Genomic DNA, 19,996 nt, shown 5'->3' on the forward strand with positions numbered 1-19,996 from the left:
GGTACGGATCCGATACCTTGGCCTTTAAAGGTTACAGCAGTGCCTTAAATTATTAAGCCTTTGGATATATCAACCAACTTATTAGTTCCTTCCATTCAAATAAAATCTTAGGTTCAGCCTGGGTGGCTGCATGAAGACCTAGCAGAAGTGGAAGGCTGAAACATGCTAGTAGTCAGTGTTGACTCAGTTAAATTCATCTTAAAAGCTCTTCAGTTTGTCTAATATACAAGTTACTACAACATACCTCACACTACTACTTCTTTCGTTTCACCCTCTTTGTGGTACATTTCTCTGTGTGGTGTTCTTTTCTTAGTGTCCAGTATTTCTTCATTCTCTTTTCCTCTCATCTTCCGAGGCAATAGGTTTGGCTTTTAACGTAGATTTGTCTTCGAACCTTATATTTTCATCTTTAGTTATTACTTTAGCTGTTCGATCGAATAGTGAATTTTCTGTAATTTTTAATTCTACCAAGTCTTTTTCAGTTTCTTTAAACCAGTTAGTTTTGTTTTGTGGTCAAAGATTTGTTTTGTTAATCTATTAGAGTTCATTCTGAGAAGATGACCATAAAAATGTATCCTCCTTTTTTGCACAGTATCTGAGAATTGTTCAATTTTCTTGTAGAGTGTTTCATTCTTGATGTATATTATAATCCTGAAATTTTGGTCTTAAGATCTTTCTTAAAATTTCCGTTTCTTTTAGCTTGAGAGTCTCCATCAGGTGTTTAAAATTCGTGTTTAGTGTTTCTGCTGCATGTAGTGGTTCTGGTTTAATCACTGTTTTATAATTTTTAATTTTGGACCCCCATGAAAGCAATTTCTTGTTGTTAGTTCAAGTTTATTTTTCCTGGTTCCATTGCTTTGCATTCCACAGCATTCCAACTAGTCTTACTCTGAGATATTTGAATTCTTTTACTATTTCAATCTCTTGTTCCTGGACTATTGTTGCTTGTCATGATTTTGGTTTCTTCAAAGGAGATTAAACAAAGAATTGTCCTTGATCACTTGTTTTATTTCATTGTGAAATTTATTTGCTGGGTCGTGTTGAAACTCTTGAATTCTGTTGTTGCTGATGAATTCTGTTATTTTTTCTATGGCCTTGTCTTTCTTCATTATGACCATTGTGTTCCCTGTATCTGCTTTTGTGATTATAAGGTTGTAGTTTTTTTTATTCTGTTCTTAACTGTTTTCAGTATCGAGTTGCATAATTAGGATGTTTGGTGGAATTTTCTTGTGTGACTATTTTTAAGGCTTCGTTGGTGGCTAAGTTTTGTATTATTTCTCTTCATTGTACAGGTGGTATGTTGTCGCAAGCAATCTCTGCGTCGGTGATTAGTTATTTTATGCTGTTTTTGGTGTGATGTTCCTGACAGTTGAACTCTAGTCCCTTTTCCAGCAGATTTATTTCTTTTTCTGAAAAGGTAGTGTTTAACCCTGTTATTTAATTTAGGGTGAAATTTAGTGAGTTTGTTGTGGTTCTTTTCTTGTTGATTAGGTTATTGTCTATGACCTGTTGTTTCTTGATTGCTTCTTTGTTTAATAGTGTGTATTTTATCTGTTGTATCTTGTAGTATAATATATATATTTAAACTGTGCGTTCAATAGACTGAAGAGCTGTTAAGTAGGGTTGGGCAGACCGGAACATTCAGTTGTTCCGCAACATTAGGAGCTTGGAGGCGGAGCGTTTCGGTACAGAGTGCCGCAACATGGGACGCGGGACTGTAACAACTGCATAGTAGAGAGAGAGACAACATGACATGCTCCGCGTCAGCTGGAATGTGCCTGTAACGAACGTGCTGTGTCGAAGGCGGCACTAGATAAACTAGTTGGCCTTGGCTGTGTGCAGTGGGCACTTCGGACGCGGGGCTGTAACTACGCACTGCGCAGTAGAGAGAACTTCGAGAGGCAACATTACATGCTCCGGGCCAGCGGGACTATGCCTGTATCAGTGTATCGAACGTGCTGTGTGTAGTTTCTAATGGCCATGGCCAGCATAAAGCTACACGAAACGCGAACGAACAGTTGGAACACTGAAATTCGCGCACAATAATCTCGTTTAAAGGCTGCGTTTAGGTCAAGATTTTTTCGGTCAATACGACATACAGATAACACAGTTACAATGGCAGTACAGGTGTTTAAAAGTAACTAATCTAAGGATATTTCCACCAGTTGAATGTATCGTCAGGTATTGTAATTAGGGCCAGGATAAAAGTTCACGGCACGTGAAAAACCAGTCGAAAATCTGAAATATGCACCCAGAAATATCATGTCTAAAATGTTTTTAGGATAAGAATGTCTTCATTCATTCTGAAATACACCTGTCATAATTAATTACACTGGCAGTAGATGTGTTTACAAATGTCACAATGTTATTTTCACTAATTAAACATATACTCGCACAATTAAAGAGATATTTACCGAGCTCGATAGCTGCAGTCGCTTAAGTGCGGCCAGTATCCAGTATTCGGGAGATAGTAGGTTCGAACCCCACTGTCGGCAGCCCTGAAAATGGTTTTCCGTGGTTTCCCATTTTCACACCAGGCTGTACCTTAATTAAGGCCACGGCCGCTTCCTTCCCACTCTTAGCCCTTCCTTGTCCCATCGTCGCCATAAGACCTATCTATGTCGGTGCGACGTAAAGCCACTAGCAAAATATATATATATATTCGTCAGTACCGGTACTCTATTTACGTACACAATATTAAAGCAGAACACTAAAATACAAATTAAAAAGTATATACTATACAAGGAGAATACGAAAATAAAAATAAAACACTATATTATACTGTACTAGGAGAACACGAAAAAAAAAATTAAACACTATATACTGTACAAGGAGAGCACGAAAATAAAAATTAAGTGAAACTACCGACAAATTTTAATCTTCCAATAGGCTACAACACTTTAAATGGTGCTCAAAATGCTCACGGCATATCTTCATTCAGGAACATGATTTTAGAAACTTTGTCACTTTTCAGACGTGTACGGTTTTCTGTGATGGTCTGTCCCTGCTTTGAGAACACTCATTCACAGGGAACTGATGTCGCCATAATGCAAAGTCTCTTCTTCATTAAGTCGTAGAGGGCTGGCAAGGTATCTTTGTTGTCATTCCACCATTGAAGAGGATTCTCTAACCTATGCAGAAGAGGCATATTTAAATACTTATCAATCTGTATGATACTTACTGTTTTTGGATTAACAGTTGGCGCTTGAACGAGCTCTTCAACGCCTGCATCAAAGTTTTTCCATAGTATGCTCGAAAATGATACTGTAGACCCATATGCCTGACTCTCATTTTATGAGGGCTCTTGTGTTCCACCTGATGTGTTAACAGCTGTCTGTTGGTGTGCAGTGCCAATAACGGTAGCGGCATCATTAATAAGTTTTTCCTTTATTTCTTTAAGTTTGCTTTCATCCTTCATAAAACCATACGTGGATCTAAAAGTGTTGCTTCCCACATTATATTTATATTGTGGTACTTATTGCAAATTTTACTTGTCAGTTCTTCACATATCTTGCCAAGGAGTCGAGAAATGGCCGGACTGTCATATTCCACCTCTCGCAGCTGTTGGTAATGAGTTCGAAGGTTCCTACTCATCAATCCAATTTTTGAAAGGATAACGTGCTTTTCACTGCTGACTTCCCTCGTCATTTCATCGAAGCACCGAAGAATTTCAACTGATTTCTCAATTATGTACCAGTCTTCATTGTTTAAAACTTCCACAGAATTATTGTTCATTATTGCAAGAGTACTTTGTAGTGGTTCTTTGGTCTGAATCACTCTACTCATCATCTTGTATGTCGAGTTCCACCGTGTTGGACAGTCCTGCTTTAGAGTCAGAACAGGATAACCCATCTGTTTTTGAGTGCTGTGAAGTTTTTCCAAGGATTGTGGGCTCCTTTTAAAGAATTCGACAATACGTTTTACCTTCTCTCTCGTTGGCCTTATTTCTTCCAGGCTTGATTGTGCTACTAGATTCAAACTATGCGCTAAATACGGAACGTGCCACCAGTTGCACTTCTGAACCGCACTAACCATATTTGAAGCATTATCTGTTGTGCAGGCCACGATTTTGTCCTGAAGATCCCATTCTATTACCACTTTCTTGATTTCTTCGGCAATGTTGTCTGCTGTGTGTCTTCCTACAAACTTTGAGCAGGACAGAAGCTTTGAAGAGAGTGTGCCATCACTTTTACATATGAAATGAGCAGTAACTGCTATATAGTTTTCATTTTTCAATGAAATCCACCCATTTGTTGTAAGGGTACATATGAAGCATTTTCTGACATGTTAGCTTTGACATCTTGCAATGTTGTGTCATAGAGTTTATTCAAGAGACTATTCGAAAGTGTTTTACGGCTTGGGATACTATAATTAGGATTCAACATCGATAAAAACTTCTGAAACTCCTCAGCCTCAACTATATTGAAAGGTAAAAAATCTTTTGCAATCCATTTCAACAACTGTTCAAGTTTCTCTTTCTTAGTTGTTGACATAGGCCTGGATGAATAGGCTTGTATTCTATTTTGTTTCAATCTTTGTACCTTCCCTCTGCTTAATGTGCTTAACTCGAGTGTATGATCGGACGTACCTGTTGTAGTAGTAGCAGTAGTAGTGTTGGTGGTAGATGATGATGAAACAGCTTGCATTAGCGACACAGGAAGATAGGTTTGTCCTGTTATTACTTGAACAGATGTGGCAGGCACAGGACTTGAAGCTTCAGTTGTTGCCTTTTCGTCTTCTGAGTCATGATGCACCGATAAGAAACTACTTTGATAAATGTCTGTTGTGGGATGTTTAAGTCTGAAATGTCTCGTCATTGTGCCGGTTAATTTAATTTCGCGTGGCTATTTCTAGCCGAGTGCAGCCCTTGTAAGGCTGACCCTCTGATGAGGGTGGGCGGCATCTGCCATGTGTAGGTAACTGCGTGTTATTGTGGTGGAGGATAGTGTTATGTGTGGTGTGTGAGTTGCAAGGATGTTGGGGACAGCACAAACACCCAGCCCCCGGGCCATTGGAATTAACCAATGAAGGTTAAAATCTCTGACCCGGCCGGGAATCGAACCCGGGACCCTCTAAACCGAAGGCCAGTACGCTGACCATTCAGCCAACGAGTCGGACATTGTGCCGGTTGAAGATCCCTTTGCACACAAAATAGAAAAACATATATTGTATTTCACTCTGTCGGGTTTTATTCTAGTAAAAAAGTCCCAAACAGGACTCCGGTGCGACGTCATGGAAAGTTTACCGTCCTTTGTACGGTGTATATTCCTAGGCTTCAATGAAAACACACTTATAGAACAGTTGAACACAAAACAGAACACATTAAGTTATTCGCATGTACCGATTTACTACCGAAGGCCAGTGGCAGGCTGCAACGGAACTCACAGAACAAAGAGGATATGACAGAACACGGAACACTCCAACACGAGCAGCACATGGCGGGACTGGCGGCGGCACGGGCACACTGCACTTCCGTCTAGCGCCTGACACTCAGGAGCCGTCATGAGCCGTCATCGGCTATATCCGCTGTCACTTGACTCATGGTGCCGAACGCATCGTGTCGTCACAGGTCCCGCTTACCTTTGATTACTTGATATAGATGTTGATTCCCATAGGGAATCTGAAATATTTGTCCTGAATGAGCAAATTTATAATACCAATATAAATGGTCCGTTATTGGACATTATAAATTTTCCAGCTAGCTCATTCTTGGTTGCCAGCGTTTCGCCCTCGTGTGCTAGGGTGGGCTCATCAGTTGGTACCTAGCACACCTACCAATACGCTGGCTAGTGCATACCGTGGAGGCCACTGCGTAGGCTAACTGGAGCCACCGGCAGTGCCAATGCACTAAGAGACTTCGTCTCATCACTAAAAATTGATGCCTGCTTGGCCATCAGATGATATAGATGTTGATTCCCATAGGGAATCTGAAATATTTGTCCTGAATGAGCAAATTTATAATACCAATATAAATGGTCCGTTATTGGACATTATAAATTTTCCAGCTAGCTCATTCTTGGTTGCCAGCGTTTCGCCCTCGTGTGCTAGGGTGGGCTCATCAGTTGGTACCTAGCACACCTACCAATACGCTGGCTAGTGCATACCGTGGAGGCCACTGCGTAGGCTAACTGGAGCCACCGGCAGTGCCAATGCACTAAGAGACTTCGTCTCATCACTAAAAATTGATGCCTGCTTGGCCATCAGATGATATAGATGTTGATTCCCATAGGGAATCTGAAATATTTGTCCTGAATGAGCAAATTTATAATACCAATATAAATGGTCCGTTATTGGACATTATAAATTTTCCAGCTAGCTCATTCTTGGTTGCCAGCGTTTCGCCCTCGTGTGCTAGGGTGGGCTCATCAGTTGGTACCTAGCACACCTACCAATACGCTGGCTAGTGCATACCGTGGAGGCCACTGCGTAGGCTAACTGGAGCCACCGGCAGTGCCAATGCACTAAGAGACTTCGTCTCATCACTAAAAATTGATGCCTGCTTGGCCATCAGATGATATAGATGTTGATTCCCATAGGGAATCTGAAATATTTGTCCGGAATGAGCAAATTTATAATACCAATATAAATGGTCCGTTATTGGACATTATAAATTTTCCAGCTAGCTCATTCTTGGTTGCCAGCGTTTCGCCCTCGTGTGCTAGGGTGGGCTCATCAGTTGGTACCTAGCACACCTACCGGTGGCTCCAGTTAGCCTATGCAGTGGCCTCCACGGTATGCACTAGCCAGCGTATTGGTAGGTGTGCTAGGTACCAACTGATGAGCCCACCCTAGCACACGAGGGCGAAACGCTGGCAACCAAGAATGAGCTAGCTGGAAAATTTATAATGTCCAATAACGGACCATTTATATTGGTATTATAAATTTGCTCATTCCGGACAAATATTTCAGATTCCCTATGGGAATCAACATCTATATCATCTGATGGCCAAGCAGGCATCAATTTTTAGTGATGAGACGAAGTCTCTTAGTGCATTGGCACTGCCGGTGGCTCCAGTTAGCCTACGCAGTGGCCTCCACGGTATGCACTAGCCAGCGTATTGGTAGGTGTGCTAGGTACCAACTGATGAGCCCACCCTAGCACACGAGGGCGAAACGCTGGCAACCAAGAATGAGCTAGCTGGAAAATTTATAATGTCCAATAACGGACCATTTATATTGGTATTATACCTTTGATTACTGCGAATCTCGAAGTGAAACCAATTAAACTAGTGTATTATTTAATTGTAAAATAGCCAAGTATAACTTCGTGTGCCCAGTATGTTGTACCCGTACTTCATTTTATTATACACAAGACTTTCTTTCTTTTCTTTCTTATAGTGTAAGCATTCTCGAAGATCCCGCGTGAAAAGATGCTTCCAATCAGTTAACTGTAGCTTGCGGTAATGAGGTGAAGTTTGTTAAACCGTGGACTTGAGTTCCTTTCTTTCAGAATGTTCAGTGAAATCATCACTTAAGCTAGTGAAGTGTATTATTTAATTCTCTAATAGTTGTGAATAACTTGGTGGGCTCAGTATGTCAGAATGTTCTACATCCTTTAATTATAGGAAAACTTGAATTATCATTTTAAGACGAAACATTCAGGTGAAGAAGTGATATTTACAAGTCATGTAGATGTAAGTGTTTCAGAATAATATTAGCGACTTAGTTTCTCTTTAAGGTGTTAGAAATAATGAATGTGTACCTAGTAGCATTAGAACCGATTACAAATTGGGCAAGCGATAGCATTGTGAGCGTTCAATTATATCACTGAGCCTGTAATTCTGTTCACAATACACTCTGAACTCGAGGAAAGTGAAAATCATAAGTTCTGAAAAGCTCAAGCAGAGGGAGAGTGTGGTGGCTAAATATCCTGCTACGCGATCATGCACAAACTTAGCCGATAAAAATGAAATGGCTTATGGCTTTTAGTGCCGGGAGATCCCAGGACGGGTTCGGCTCGCTAGGTGCAGGTCTTTTGATTTGACTCCCGTAGGCGACCTGCGCGTCGTGATGAGGATGAAATGATGATGAAGACAACACATACATCCAGCCCCCGTGCCAGAGAAATTAACCAATGATGGTTAAAATTCCCGACCCTGCCGGGAATCGAACCCAGGACCCCTGTGACCAAAGGCCAGCACGCTAACTTAGCCGATGACGGTTCCTGAGTGTCAGGCGCTAGAACAAAGTGCACACGGCCGGTATCGACAGTCAGCTAGTAGGCGAAGGGGAAGGGCGCTTCTGACGGGATAGCAAGTCAATATCTCGGTCTCGCTTGAGAATGTTTCGGAGCAATTGACACTCCGTGTTCCGGAACAGCGGAACATAACGGTGCACCGGCACAGTGTCCCGAAACAGGGACATAGTGCCCAACCCTACTGTTAAGTAGCTAGTAGACACTTGTTCTCTGTAGTTGACTGGAGCGAGTTATTTACAACTAACAGAGGTCTCTGTAGGTGAAGACTTGTTTTTATATGAAAATAGTTTTCTGAAATCTAGATATTTACACAGACAAAGTTATTCAGTGCACCCACTTCATGAAAATCAACGTGAACTTGGTGAATTTCATAATTTGAATAGAATGCTTAAAAACAACAAACAAAAAATGCTCAAATATTACCGAAGGCCAGTTACATTTTAGTATATCTGAGATAACATAAAGGATCTTATTAAAGGCACAGAAAAACATTCCATTTCAGAACAGAAACTTGCAGTAACTTTGAGGTAAGGGAATTGATGAAATAAAAATATTTTGGAATATCCTATAATCTATATATTAAAAGAGTGCACTAAAACCAAATTTGACAAATCTGTGGATCCGTTCTACTGGACTGATTTGCTTCATATATGTCTTGTTCTCTCCAGAATTACCTGACGATGAATCGTGACACATTGACAGGTCTCCAAGGTCAGCCAACTTTGAGTAATCATAAAATCAAATCATTAAATGATCACTCCAATAATTGTACGCGAAGGTTTACATTCTGTACTTAGCACGTTGCTAAGCAACTTACACTTTCATTAATATTCTGATATGTGTGATTTTCATCCTTAGTAATGTCACTGCAGGCAGCCATTTTTGATTACTAGCTGTCAAGCCAGAGAGTATACATTTGCTCTGATCATGGAAGAATAGTATTCCCTGCTAGATACTCTTTGATTTTCTAACCTTTCCCAGTTTCTAAATATATTCAACAGATGGCAGAGCGTTCCTGTTGCTAAGAGAAAAAGTCTACGTACAAACAGACCCCATCGTGACACGCCTTAGCCATTATCTGGGAACACCTATCGAAGGATAACCTAGCTACACTAGAAAGAGTGAAGGCCATGAATCTTTAAATACTTTTCTGTCTGGCAAGAAACGCTCCTTAGACTCTAACCTATGAGCTCACAAGACAACCGTTCTATACAGAAGAACTGTGATTAAAAATACCATTACCTTCTAGGGCACAATTAGTAAAGTATTCAAGCACCGGGCGAGTTGGCCGTGTGGTTAGGAGTGCGCAACTGTGAGCTTGCATCTGGTAGATAGTGGGTTCAAACCCCACTGTTGGCAGCCTTGAAGATGGTTTTCCGTGGTTTCCCATTTTCACACCAGGCAAATGCTGGGACTGTACTTTAATTAAGGCCATGGCCGCTTGCAGTGCCTGTTCTTCCACATATATATCTTGCCCAAAGAGCCTTAGTGATCTCTTTCCCTCTAATCTTCCCCTTCTTGTAAAAGGGACCAGAGTTATCTTGTTCGGGTTGACTGATAGTTGTTCTTCCCGACACCAGTTCTCCACAAGATTAAGCAATCCTTGCATGAGGTCCCGGATAAACTCATCACCCTACCTCGCACAACAATCACCAGGTCACCTGCGCATCCCTGTGTATAAAAACCCTGTTCGTTGAGCATAGCTATGATTCTGTTCACCACGAGGTTCCACAGCAGAGGAGAAAGAACTCCTCCCTGAGCACAGCCTCAGGTGGCCCCAACCATCAGCTTTTCCACAAACAGGGACTGCTTTCATCCTCGTTCCCTCCAACATGGATTTAATCCATTTGACGACGGTTCCACTCACCTTGCTCCTTTCCAATGCCTTGATCATAGAGTCATAGGTTGTATTGCTGAAGGCTCCCTCTATATCTAGAAATACCCTCCCCTAGTTCACAAACCAACTGGTGGAGTGCTACTTCAGTGGATCTGCCATGTCCATGTGCAACTGACCTTCATGTAACATTGAGTTCAATTGCACCGTTCTTCCGATATATTTATCCAGAATTTTCTCCATTTCTATCGGTATGAAGGAGGTCAAACATAATGGTCTGTATGCTTCGGCTTGGGCACAATTTGCCCTTCCAGGCTTAGGCATGAATACTTCTTTAGCTTCAGACCATGATCTCGGCATGTATCCTAAAGCTAGACCAGCTCTGAAAAGGTCCCTCAGGGCATTGACGAGCATCTCCCGTCCCTCCTGTACGAGTATCGTAAGTATCTCATCCGGCCCCGGAGCCTTTATAGGAGGAAATGAGTCGATTGCCTATTTTACGTACTCGTGCCTTACTATTCTGTTGGCACAGCTCCAATCTGCTCCTCGAGCTCTGGTCTCTGTTCCAACCGTTTCTTCCTCTGTCGTCTCCTCAGCCTCAGGAAAGTGACACGCCATTAGCGACGTACCATAATGCGCTTCTTATTAAATGTTCATAAAACCATTGAAAAGGGTACAGTAGGCAAAACAGTTTGACTACGACAGGCCTATCGAGACGAGTTATCTGACCTGTGGAGCAGCACGGGTCCTCTAGCAATATTTTATTCTATATTTTCTTACATATTGTACATAATTCTTTTAAAATGTTAAAATCTGAGTGGAATGAAAAAATAAAATCAAAGTATCTTCATTTATTAATTTTTCTCAATCCGTGATTAGCACTCCGCTGGTGAGCTTCAACTGGCTCGAGGAAACCGACAGCTCACCGCTTCACTAGTTTTACTGCAATAGATGGCGTCAGCTCGCACGTGATTGAAAGATAATTTAAAACGCCTCAACACTGAAAATGTTCATAAAACATAGCGCTAGCTGCTGCAGGTAACCGCTAGTTGTTCCACAAGTGGAGCCAAAGAGATGCAGGACAGAACAACATTTAAGAAAAAGCTTGAGGGAGTGGGGGATGCACCCGAAAAACCACTGGCCATGGCACGGAACATCTCGGCGAAACTAAGAGAAAGATGATTTAAGAATCTTTGACGAGATTGCAAAGAGAAAGGAATAAGTATGCGTGACAGAAGGGCAGGTAGATCGTGTAAAGACAGGCCACAGATGGCCGTATCGATGAATGAATGATAACATTTTGTGATTAACAATCTTTATTATACTTTTAATTACCCATTAGCTTGTAATAAATAATAATACTCCCTGTGAAAGCAGAAGTGTGTAGGAAGACCTTGAAAAATATAAAATGTACCAAAAATAGGAAAATATTAACAATTAATGAATAATTATCAATAAATAAAATTAATTTAAGATAAAATAATAAAGATTTAACAAGAGAAAATGCCAAACAAAAGCTGTGCAATGAATGAAAATGAAAAGCTACAACCTGTTTTTCAGTCAATGACCGGGGCAGGGATGGGATGAATGAAGCCCCCAACCTGCGGCGAGGATAGGAATTGTGCTGGCTGCCGAGGCCTGTCGCACTCCTCTGGGGCAATGATTAATGACTGACAGATGGAATGAAATGACAGTGGAGAGTGTTGCTGGAATGAAAGATGACAGGGAAAACTGGAATACCCGGAGAAAAGCCTGTCCCGCCTCCGCTTTGTCCAGCACAAATCTCACATGGAGTGACGGGGATTTGAACCACGGTATCCAGCAGTGAGAGGCCGGCGTGCTGCCACTTGAGCCATGGAGGCTCTGTGCAGTGAATGAGAAAGAAAATTAATTAGCACCAGAGAAAATCCAAATAAATTCATTTAAATCAAATGAATTACTTTATAGAGTAACAGATGCACTCAAATATTTTATCACACATTGACAACGTCATTTATACAACAATGAGAGATCTCTCCAGGAACCAACAACTAGTACAGTGTGTTTCAAAAAGAATATATGTATTTCTAATGCATATATTTATTAAACTGTAAGACATACGAATATGAAACTTTACACACATATTTACAAACCTCTCAAGTTCAGATTACAGATGTTCAGTATGTCCTCCATCAGCGACACAAACAATATCACATCGATACTCAAATTCCTCCCATACTCGGGCAAGCACGTCCTTCTTCACTGATGTTATGGCAGTACGGATGCGGTTCTTCAACTCTTTCAGGTTCTGTGGGAGTGGTGATACATAAACGTTGTCTTTAACGAAACCTCACAGGAAGAAATCACAGGGTGTCAAATCCAGTGACTGTGGAGCCCAGCTGAGACATGCTAAGTCGCCAGCTCCTTGATGACCAATCCAACGGTTCGGTAGAGTTTCATTCAGGTATTCACGCACTTGGCGACTCCAGAGAAGTTGTCTTCATGCAGCCTCGGAAACAATCAGTTTTGTAACTGCTGACCGTTAACCATGTTTCCATCAAAGAAGAATGGGCCATAAACAGATGATCGGGATATCGCACAAAACACATTGACTTTGGGCGAATCTCATACATGTTCAATGACTGCATATGGGTTCTGTAAGCTCCAAATTCGAACATTGTGTTTGTTCACCTGACAACTAACATGGAAAGTCGCTTCATCACTGAACATGGTGCGTTGTGCGAAAGTATTATCATTGTCAATAGCATCAGGAATCTCGTTACAAAATGCCACACGTTTGTGTTCATCATCAGGACGCAGAGCTTGTAACAGCTGTAACTTGTACGACTTCATAAACAAGCGATGTCTCAAAACACGGCAAATTGTTGTTGTAGGCAGTTGTAACTCCCGACTGGCACGACGAGTTGATTTTCAAGGACTACATTGGAAAGCAGTTTCAATTCGTGCAACATTTTCTTCAGGAACACGAGGGCGGCCAGGACTCTTTCCTCTACATACACATCCTGTATCTACAAACTGTCGATACCATCTGCGAATGTTCCACCCATTTGGAAGATCAATTTGGTACCTCAACCTGAAACGTCTTTGCACTGTAATATCGGAATTGCACTTCGCAAACTCGAGAACACAAAATGATTTCTGCTGTGGAGTAGCCATTTTAAACACATGACGGTTACCAATCAAAACAGAAGACAACTTACATCTAGCAGCTATTAATATAAACTAGACTGTGTATTTGTTTCTCCAATGATTGAGGTGCAGTGATCAATAGTTTAGACAAAGTAATACTTTGTAATACAAATATTATTTTTGTAACACCCTGTACTACATAGGCAGCAAAGGGAAGAAAAACAAAAAAATCTAAGCTATGTATCTGAACAAAAATTAAGAAATGACAAATTAACAAGGCAATTAAAAATCAATCTTTGAAAGCAAAACACTTCGGTCTCCAAGAAGAGGTTTTAGCAGGAATATTACGTGAGAACTAAATTAGAATTTTAGCTAGTACAGTTCCAGAGCATTACCTTACAATAGTTTGCACAATGATCAGTCTCATCCAGCAACTATGTAATAATTTCGTAAAAGCCTTTAAATGATAAAAGAAACCCCAAAACTGGCTAACATGAAGGAAGAATGGGCAGAGTGGCTCACCTTTTGAGCCCAACTTAACAGGTTCGATCCTGGCTTGGTCTGGTGGTATTTGAAGGTACTTGTGTTGGAAGATATGCTAAAGTACAAAATTCTTGCACCTCGGTGTCCCCAAAAACAATAAAAATGTAGTTAATCGGACGCAAAGCAAATAACATAATTTTCAGAATAGTGCCCCATAAAACAAAACTGGAAAACAAATCCAAACAATGAACCATAAACTGCACGGATATAAAAAATATTATCTGCATCCGCACTTCCTTCATCCGCGAATGATTATCTGCAGCTAAATATTTAACTACAGTACATTACACCCAATATATTGAAATGGATAGATCTGTTAACATAGCCTGACACCTGGCACCAGAACCCCTACAGTCACAGGTGCATGAGGGACTTTCTCTTGCGACAACTACCGACGTATTGACCTTTGTTCCTTCCTTCTCTTCATTGCGGGCATGAGCCTGTTGGGCTTAGGTCAGATTTACGCCTGTATGGTCTCGAGGTTCTTTATATATCACCTTTCTCCCAAACCACTGTCAAGGGTCACCTACCCACAAGCAAAAACAAGAGTATACCTGAGTTAAAATCAATAAACTTCATTATTCAGAAATTACCAGCAAAATTATCGGCACTGCCATTCAGTTTGCATCTGCCAAGACACTAAATGTGCACGGCTCTACCCATAAAGCACGCCAAGGTACTCCAAGCACTAAAACTTCTTGGCTCCAAAAATATACTTGGTGTATATTTCTTTCTCTAATCTCACCCAAAATAAGTGAATAATGCTAGATGGCTACAGAATATTGTATAATTCTTCTTCTTTTAACCACTTTTCCCACGTGTGTCGAGTCACGGGTTCAGCAGTGTTGCACATGCTGATTTAGCCTTATTTTACAACTGGATGCCCTTCCTGATGCTAACCCTATGTGGAGGTATTTGGTAGTAATGTGTGTTGTCTGAACATGAAGAAGAGAGTTTTGGGACATACGCATAGACCCAGTTCCTGCAACAAGAAAAATTAATAAGACCAGATTAAAATTTCCAATGCAAATGTAAATCGAACTTGCGACCCTCTGAATTGAAGGTCCCACTGCTGACCATTCAGCCAAGGAGTCGGACATAAGTGTCCACATTTTTTTCTCGAATACATTTTTATAATTTATAAGATGCTATTGGCTTTACGTCGCACCGACACAGATAGGTCTTATGGCGACGATGGGACAGGAAAGGGCTAGGAGTGGGAAGGAAGCGTCCATGGCCTTAATTAAGGTACAGCCTGGTGTGAAAATGGGAAACCATGGAAAACCATCTTCAGGGCTGCCGACAGTGGGGTTCGAATCCACTATCTCCCGAATACTGGATATTGGCCGCACTTAAGCAACTGCAGCTATCGAGCTCGGTAATTTATAAGATGTTTGTCCAGATAACTAGATATAGTATTACACCTTTCCTGCCCTCAAGTGTGCTCTGTCCAATACCTCACGGTTCCCCCTGTGGGTGGGGGCAGGAGAATAACACCCACGGTATCCCCTGGGTGTCATAAGAGGTGACCAAAAGGGGCCTCAGCTGCTCTTTACTTGGGAGTGTGAGTTAGCGACTGTGAGGCCCTTAGCTGAGTCCTGGCATTGTTTCCACTTACTTGCGCCAGGCTCCTCACTTTCATCTATTGTATCTGACCTCTCTTGGTCAACTCCTGTTCTTTTCCGATCCCAGTTCAGGATCGGTAAAACAACCGGGAGTGAACTGTTATCATTTGTGCTAAGATATAATGCAGTGAAGTGAATGAGGACGTTGGTTTACGCAGGTAAATTTGAGTAGATTGGCAATCAGAAGAACTGAAGTTAAAGCTGTCATGGAAAGATTGGCACAGCAGTAAATAAACTTTTCAGTGAGTTCAGGCATTGTAACATAGTGAATAATTCTTCTTTGAAATTATGTCCTCTAATCATGGCATAAAACATATCTTTTGTTTCTGACTTTTAATGCACTTTTTATAGTTTTTAGGTTATTTCGATTGATCCAAAGTTTTTTTTAATCCAGTCAACTTATCCTCCCCAATTAGTCCAGATCAGTTGGGATCTACAGTCCAGTTATTATGGTCATTGTGGTGGTGATGATTATTGTTTTAAGAGAAAGTACAACCGGGCAACCATCCTCTATATAACACTAATCAGAGAGAAAAAGTGGAAGGGATCCGACACTTCGAAAAGTGAAGATATCGGCCAAAGGAAGACAAGGGCCATGAAGGGCGTGAAAATGAAAGACTCCCTTGACCTCTACCTAATGCCATCGGGGTTGGAAAAGAATAAGAGCAAGGTAGGTCAAATAGGATAGATGAAAGTGAGGAGCCTGGCACGAGTAAGTGGAAGCAATCCCAGGACTCAGCTAAGGACCCCGTACTCGCCAACCCACGCACCGAAGTTCAGAGCCCCGGAGGCCCGTTTTAGTCACCCAGGGGATACGGTCGGTGTTATTCTCCTCCCCCACCCACAGGGGGTATTATGGTCATTGGTAAGGTTTCCAACAAGAATTTAGTGTATTGTGGCTTTCATAACATTATGAAATATATCTTCTTTTTTTTTTGTCCTGTATTATAAATGTAACTGCGTGAACTGAGCACATGAGCGTTAGATAGGTATTTTGAAAAAATTTCTTCAATATCTTGCGCTGTTGTAATTTTATCAGCTGCTCAAGTTAGCCAATCAGATTGCTTCGCAGGTGAATTCGAATGGGCTTTACGAGGCGGTGTTTCTAAATCTGCAGGTGGCTTGTTCGGACTTGAGAGTAACGCCGAGAAATGAGCATCGTGCTTGCTTGTTCAAGTCCCTCCCCTGGAGGAGTTTATTAGTGGTCTCAAGCCGGTCATAAGCCACATATAGATTTATCAACACTGCCTCGGAAAGCCCATCTGAAGTTGTCCGCAAAGTGATCTTTTTGGCTAACGTCAGCAGCTGATAAAATTACGACGCAAGATATTGAAGAAATTTTTTCAAAATACTTATCAGTATGACCAACACTCTAACGCTCAATTCACCTTGTTTCTCACCACCGTGTACATGTCTTGAAATTGACTGTTTTAATGACTTCCAGGTGTGTTTTACATCTCGTTTCAGGTTAAGCCCGGTGGTAAAGTCCCCAAGTCTATGTATTATAAGAAACCTGAGAACACGGTGAACAGTGAAAAGTTCACAACAGTGGTGGTCAAGAAGGGAGATAAACTGAAGATACCTTTCCTAGTAGCGGAGGAGAACACGCTCTTGAAGTGAGTAATGACCATCACCACCATCACCAATGTCCCACTCCAGTCGCCCGGGTGTGGTTAACAAGCCTCCTCCACTCCTTTCTGTCCTTCCACTTTTCCTGCTCCATTACCTCCGCCACATCCAATCCAGCTTCTCTATTGTCTTACTATTTGCGGCAAAACAAACGATACTGAAATTACAATATGTACCACACATTGTACAGAATATTCCTGAACATTATTGAACATTGAGATGAATGGAGGTTGCTGTAATGATGTTATCTCCTCGTATATCGTATTTCTCCAAATCCAAGACAAATCTGAATGCAAGATGTCTCCTACTTTTTCCTTTAAAAAAAATTAAATTGGGCTTAAAAAGTGCTTCATGAAATCATATGAATGCCTTTCTAGTATAGTACGCATTTTTAGACTATCTTTTCCAACACTGAACATTGGCTTTAGTTTCTCACAACATAAGGTAAAGGTCAAGAGTGTTAGCACGACCAGGGATAAATAAGCAAATTTAAAGGAAATACTTACAAATGATCCCAACAAAGGCTATCGCTGATTGAGGAAGCACTGGACACAAGAGGCTAAGCGAATCAACTTAAAATAAGCTTAACTAATTGGCTGAAATAATAATTCCTTGATCAATTTAAAGAACAACTTTAATAAGCCAAAATCATTTAAGAACATCTGACCTCCATAATAATAATTTAAATTTCCGAGCAATTATTGAAAGAAAAAATCAATTCAAAATCAAGTTTTAAGAATGAGCGCTGAAAATCTTCCAGAACAATAAATCAATGTAGTTCAGTTCAAAATTAAAATGCTAAAACAACCCAAATCATTTAAGGTAAGTACCACCTTCCAGTCTGTAATTCAAATTCTGATCCCTTAAGTAATGGGAGGTCAACTCAAAATAAGAAAACTTGAATCAAATATTTCAATATGCAGGCTGAAAACTTCTCCAATGGGTTATCTCGGTCACCCCAAATGGTGTAAGAACAGTCATAACCCACAACACACATTACTTCAGAAATGAGCCAGAAATAATGCAATGACATGCAATAAATCCACAAGTAGCACCATAATAAAATATCCCACAATGAACAGTAACTTCAATTAAATCAGGCACACAAGAGTGAAGAAAGGAAACCAACACGGGCAAACAATCCTTCCCAAAAAAAAAAATCAGATGACAGTCAAGACATAATAATTAGCCGACACTCATGTGTCAGACACAAAGGAGCAAACGCCCCCTTTACGTTTGCATTCTGTTACACGGTTGGTGTAACCGAGTGACAACCACCATGATCAAATCCCAACACAAGTACCGAGTAATTCATCAGAAAAGCTTTCATCCTAAAACTTATTCTTTTCCTCTTACTTGCTCCGAAGAGCTTGAATATATTTAAACAATAACATAATTATTACGATTTAAAGGAGGAAATGAAGTTAACCACCATAAGCTTAAGCAGACACTTCGTATATAGTAGTTAGTTGGGAGCTCTGCAACGTAAATATACTTTTACTAACATGGAACCTTAAAAAAACAGCATTAAAGCACACATTAATATCTTTCATACACTCGAATTGAAATCCCAAAGGTATGAGTATTACATAAAAGTATTACATAGATATGATGAAGTCCAGATTTTTTTTTTTTTTTCTTAAAAATTGTAAGCTCGAAAAGTCCAAAAGATCAGCTGTAGAAAATCTCACATAACGTAGCGTTTAGTAGTGTACATGTCCCTTAACACAATAATTAGCAGCCTTCGATGGGGTAGGTTAACCATTATAGATATGCTTGAAGCTACTTACAAGGTCAGACGCAAGAAGAAATGAAATCTCTTTAAACAAAACAAACCAGTTCTTCAGGCCCTTACGCCCTGATGGAGAAATCCTCATCCGGGATCAAATCCCACAATCATTTTCCTTCTCTTCACGGATAATTTATCCTCAAACCAGGACAGAAGCGTAGTTTTCGAGGCGTCTTCTTCCAATTCAGCAACAAGAATTTTAAAAAAAACTGCTATCGATTTCATTATTGACCAGCCACGATCACCGGCCTAGCAGTGTTAACTACTCCCGGCCAGATAGCAGCACCGCTTGGTCACCTCGTACGACTAGTCCCAACTCGACCGCCAGATGGCTCACCATTACCAAATCAGAGAAAATTCAAGGAATCTTGAGATTTGAATTCACCGTGAGGCTGATAGTAAGGGACGCATGAATAAAATGCAGAACAGATCGTACCATAGCGAGGAATAATTCTAAATCCATTACAAGTTATGCCATATTTTCTTGTGTATGCACAATTATTCTTCATTTCCGTGAGTTTCATAACCATTAAATTAAAATTATTATCATAATATCAAAGAGAACCCATTGACAATTTGCCGGCACTCCCTGTTCCACGTCCCTACAATACGACAATCCATCAGAAAAATATTCCTGCTGTCTATAAAACTAAGCTTCAGCTAGAACCGGCTGCCGCTACATGCCCATCCTGCTTGCTGTCTTCAGCAGACATGTGTAATAAAGACACAGACATTGAAGGTCAACAAGTTTATTGCGCCATGGTATGGGCATTCCGCTCTTGTGTTTTTCATGCATATACCTCTCAGTTTAATCTTCGACTTTTTTAAAGCATCCTTGGTGCGGGCCTACATTATGTATTTTTAAGCCATCTTTGTCTTCACACTAACGCAGAACATTGGCTTTAGTTATGCCGTATTTTCTTTCAGCTTCACAATTATTATTCTTATCCACATGTTTTTATAACCATTGACTTAAAATTGTTATTGTAATATCAAAGAGAACCCATTGAAAACTTGCCGGCAATACCTATTCCATGTGTTTTTACAATATGATGATCCATCATGAAAATATTCCTGTTGTCTGTAAAACTGTTAATTTTACTGAGTGTCAGGTACTGCAGATGTGTTATAACTCTGCCATTGAGTAGCCATGGCCTTTCTAAGAATTCAAAGGCTCGCACGTTTTGATGCCATTCTGCGGATTTGAGTTGTAGAGGCTAATACAGAGACATTTGTTTATCTATAGAGCG

The 19,996-nt window shown here is 40.7% G+C and overlaps 1 protein-coding gene across 2 annotated transcripts in view; it reads left to right on the forward strand.

Annotated features, from left to right (window-relative positions):
• LOC136882354 (SEC14-like protein 2) overlaps positions 1-19,996 on the forward strand; it is a 304,617-nt gene that overhangs the window by 270,609 nt on the left and 14,012 nt on the right. For both annotated transcript variants that reach the window (XM_068229541.1, XM_067154958.2), the window contains exon 8: positions 16,796-16,944. In XM_068229541.1, the coding sequence (XP_068085642.1) occupies positions 16,796-16,944 (149 nt within the window). The remainder of the gene's footprint in view (positions 1-16,795; positions 16,945-19,996) is intronic.

Source organism: Anabrus simplex, chromosome 10, assembly GCF_040414725.1.
Source record: "Anabrus simplex isolate iqAnaSimp1 chromosome 10, ASM4041472v1, whole genome shotgun sequence".
In the NCBI taxonomy this organism is placed as follows: Eukaryota; Metazoa; Arthropoda; class Insecta; order Orthoptera; family Tettigoniidae; genus Anabrus; species Anabrus simplex.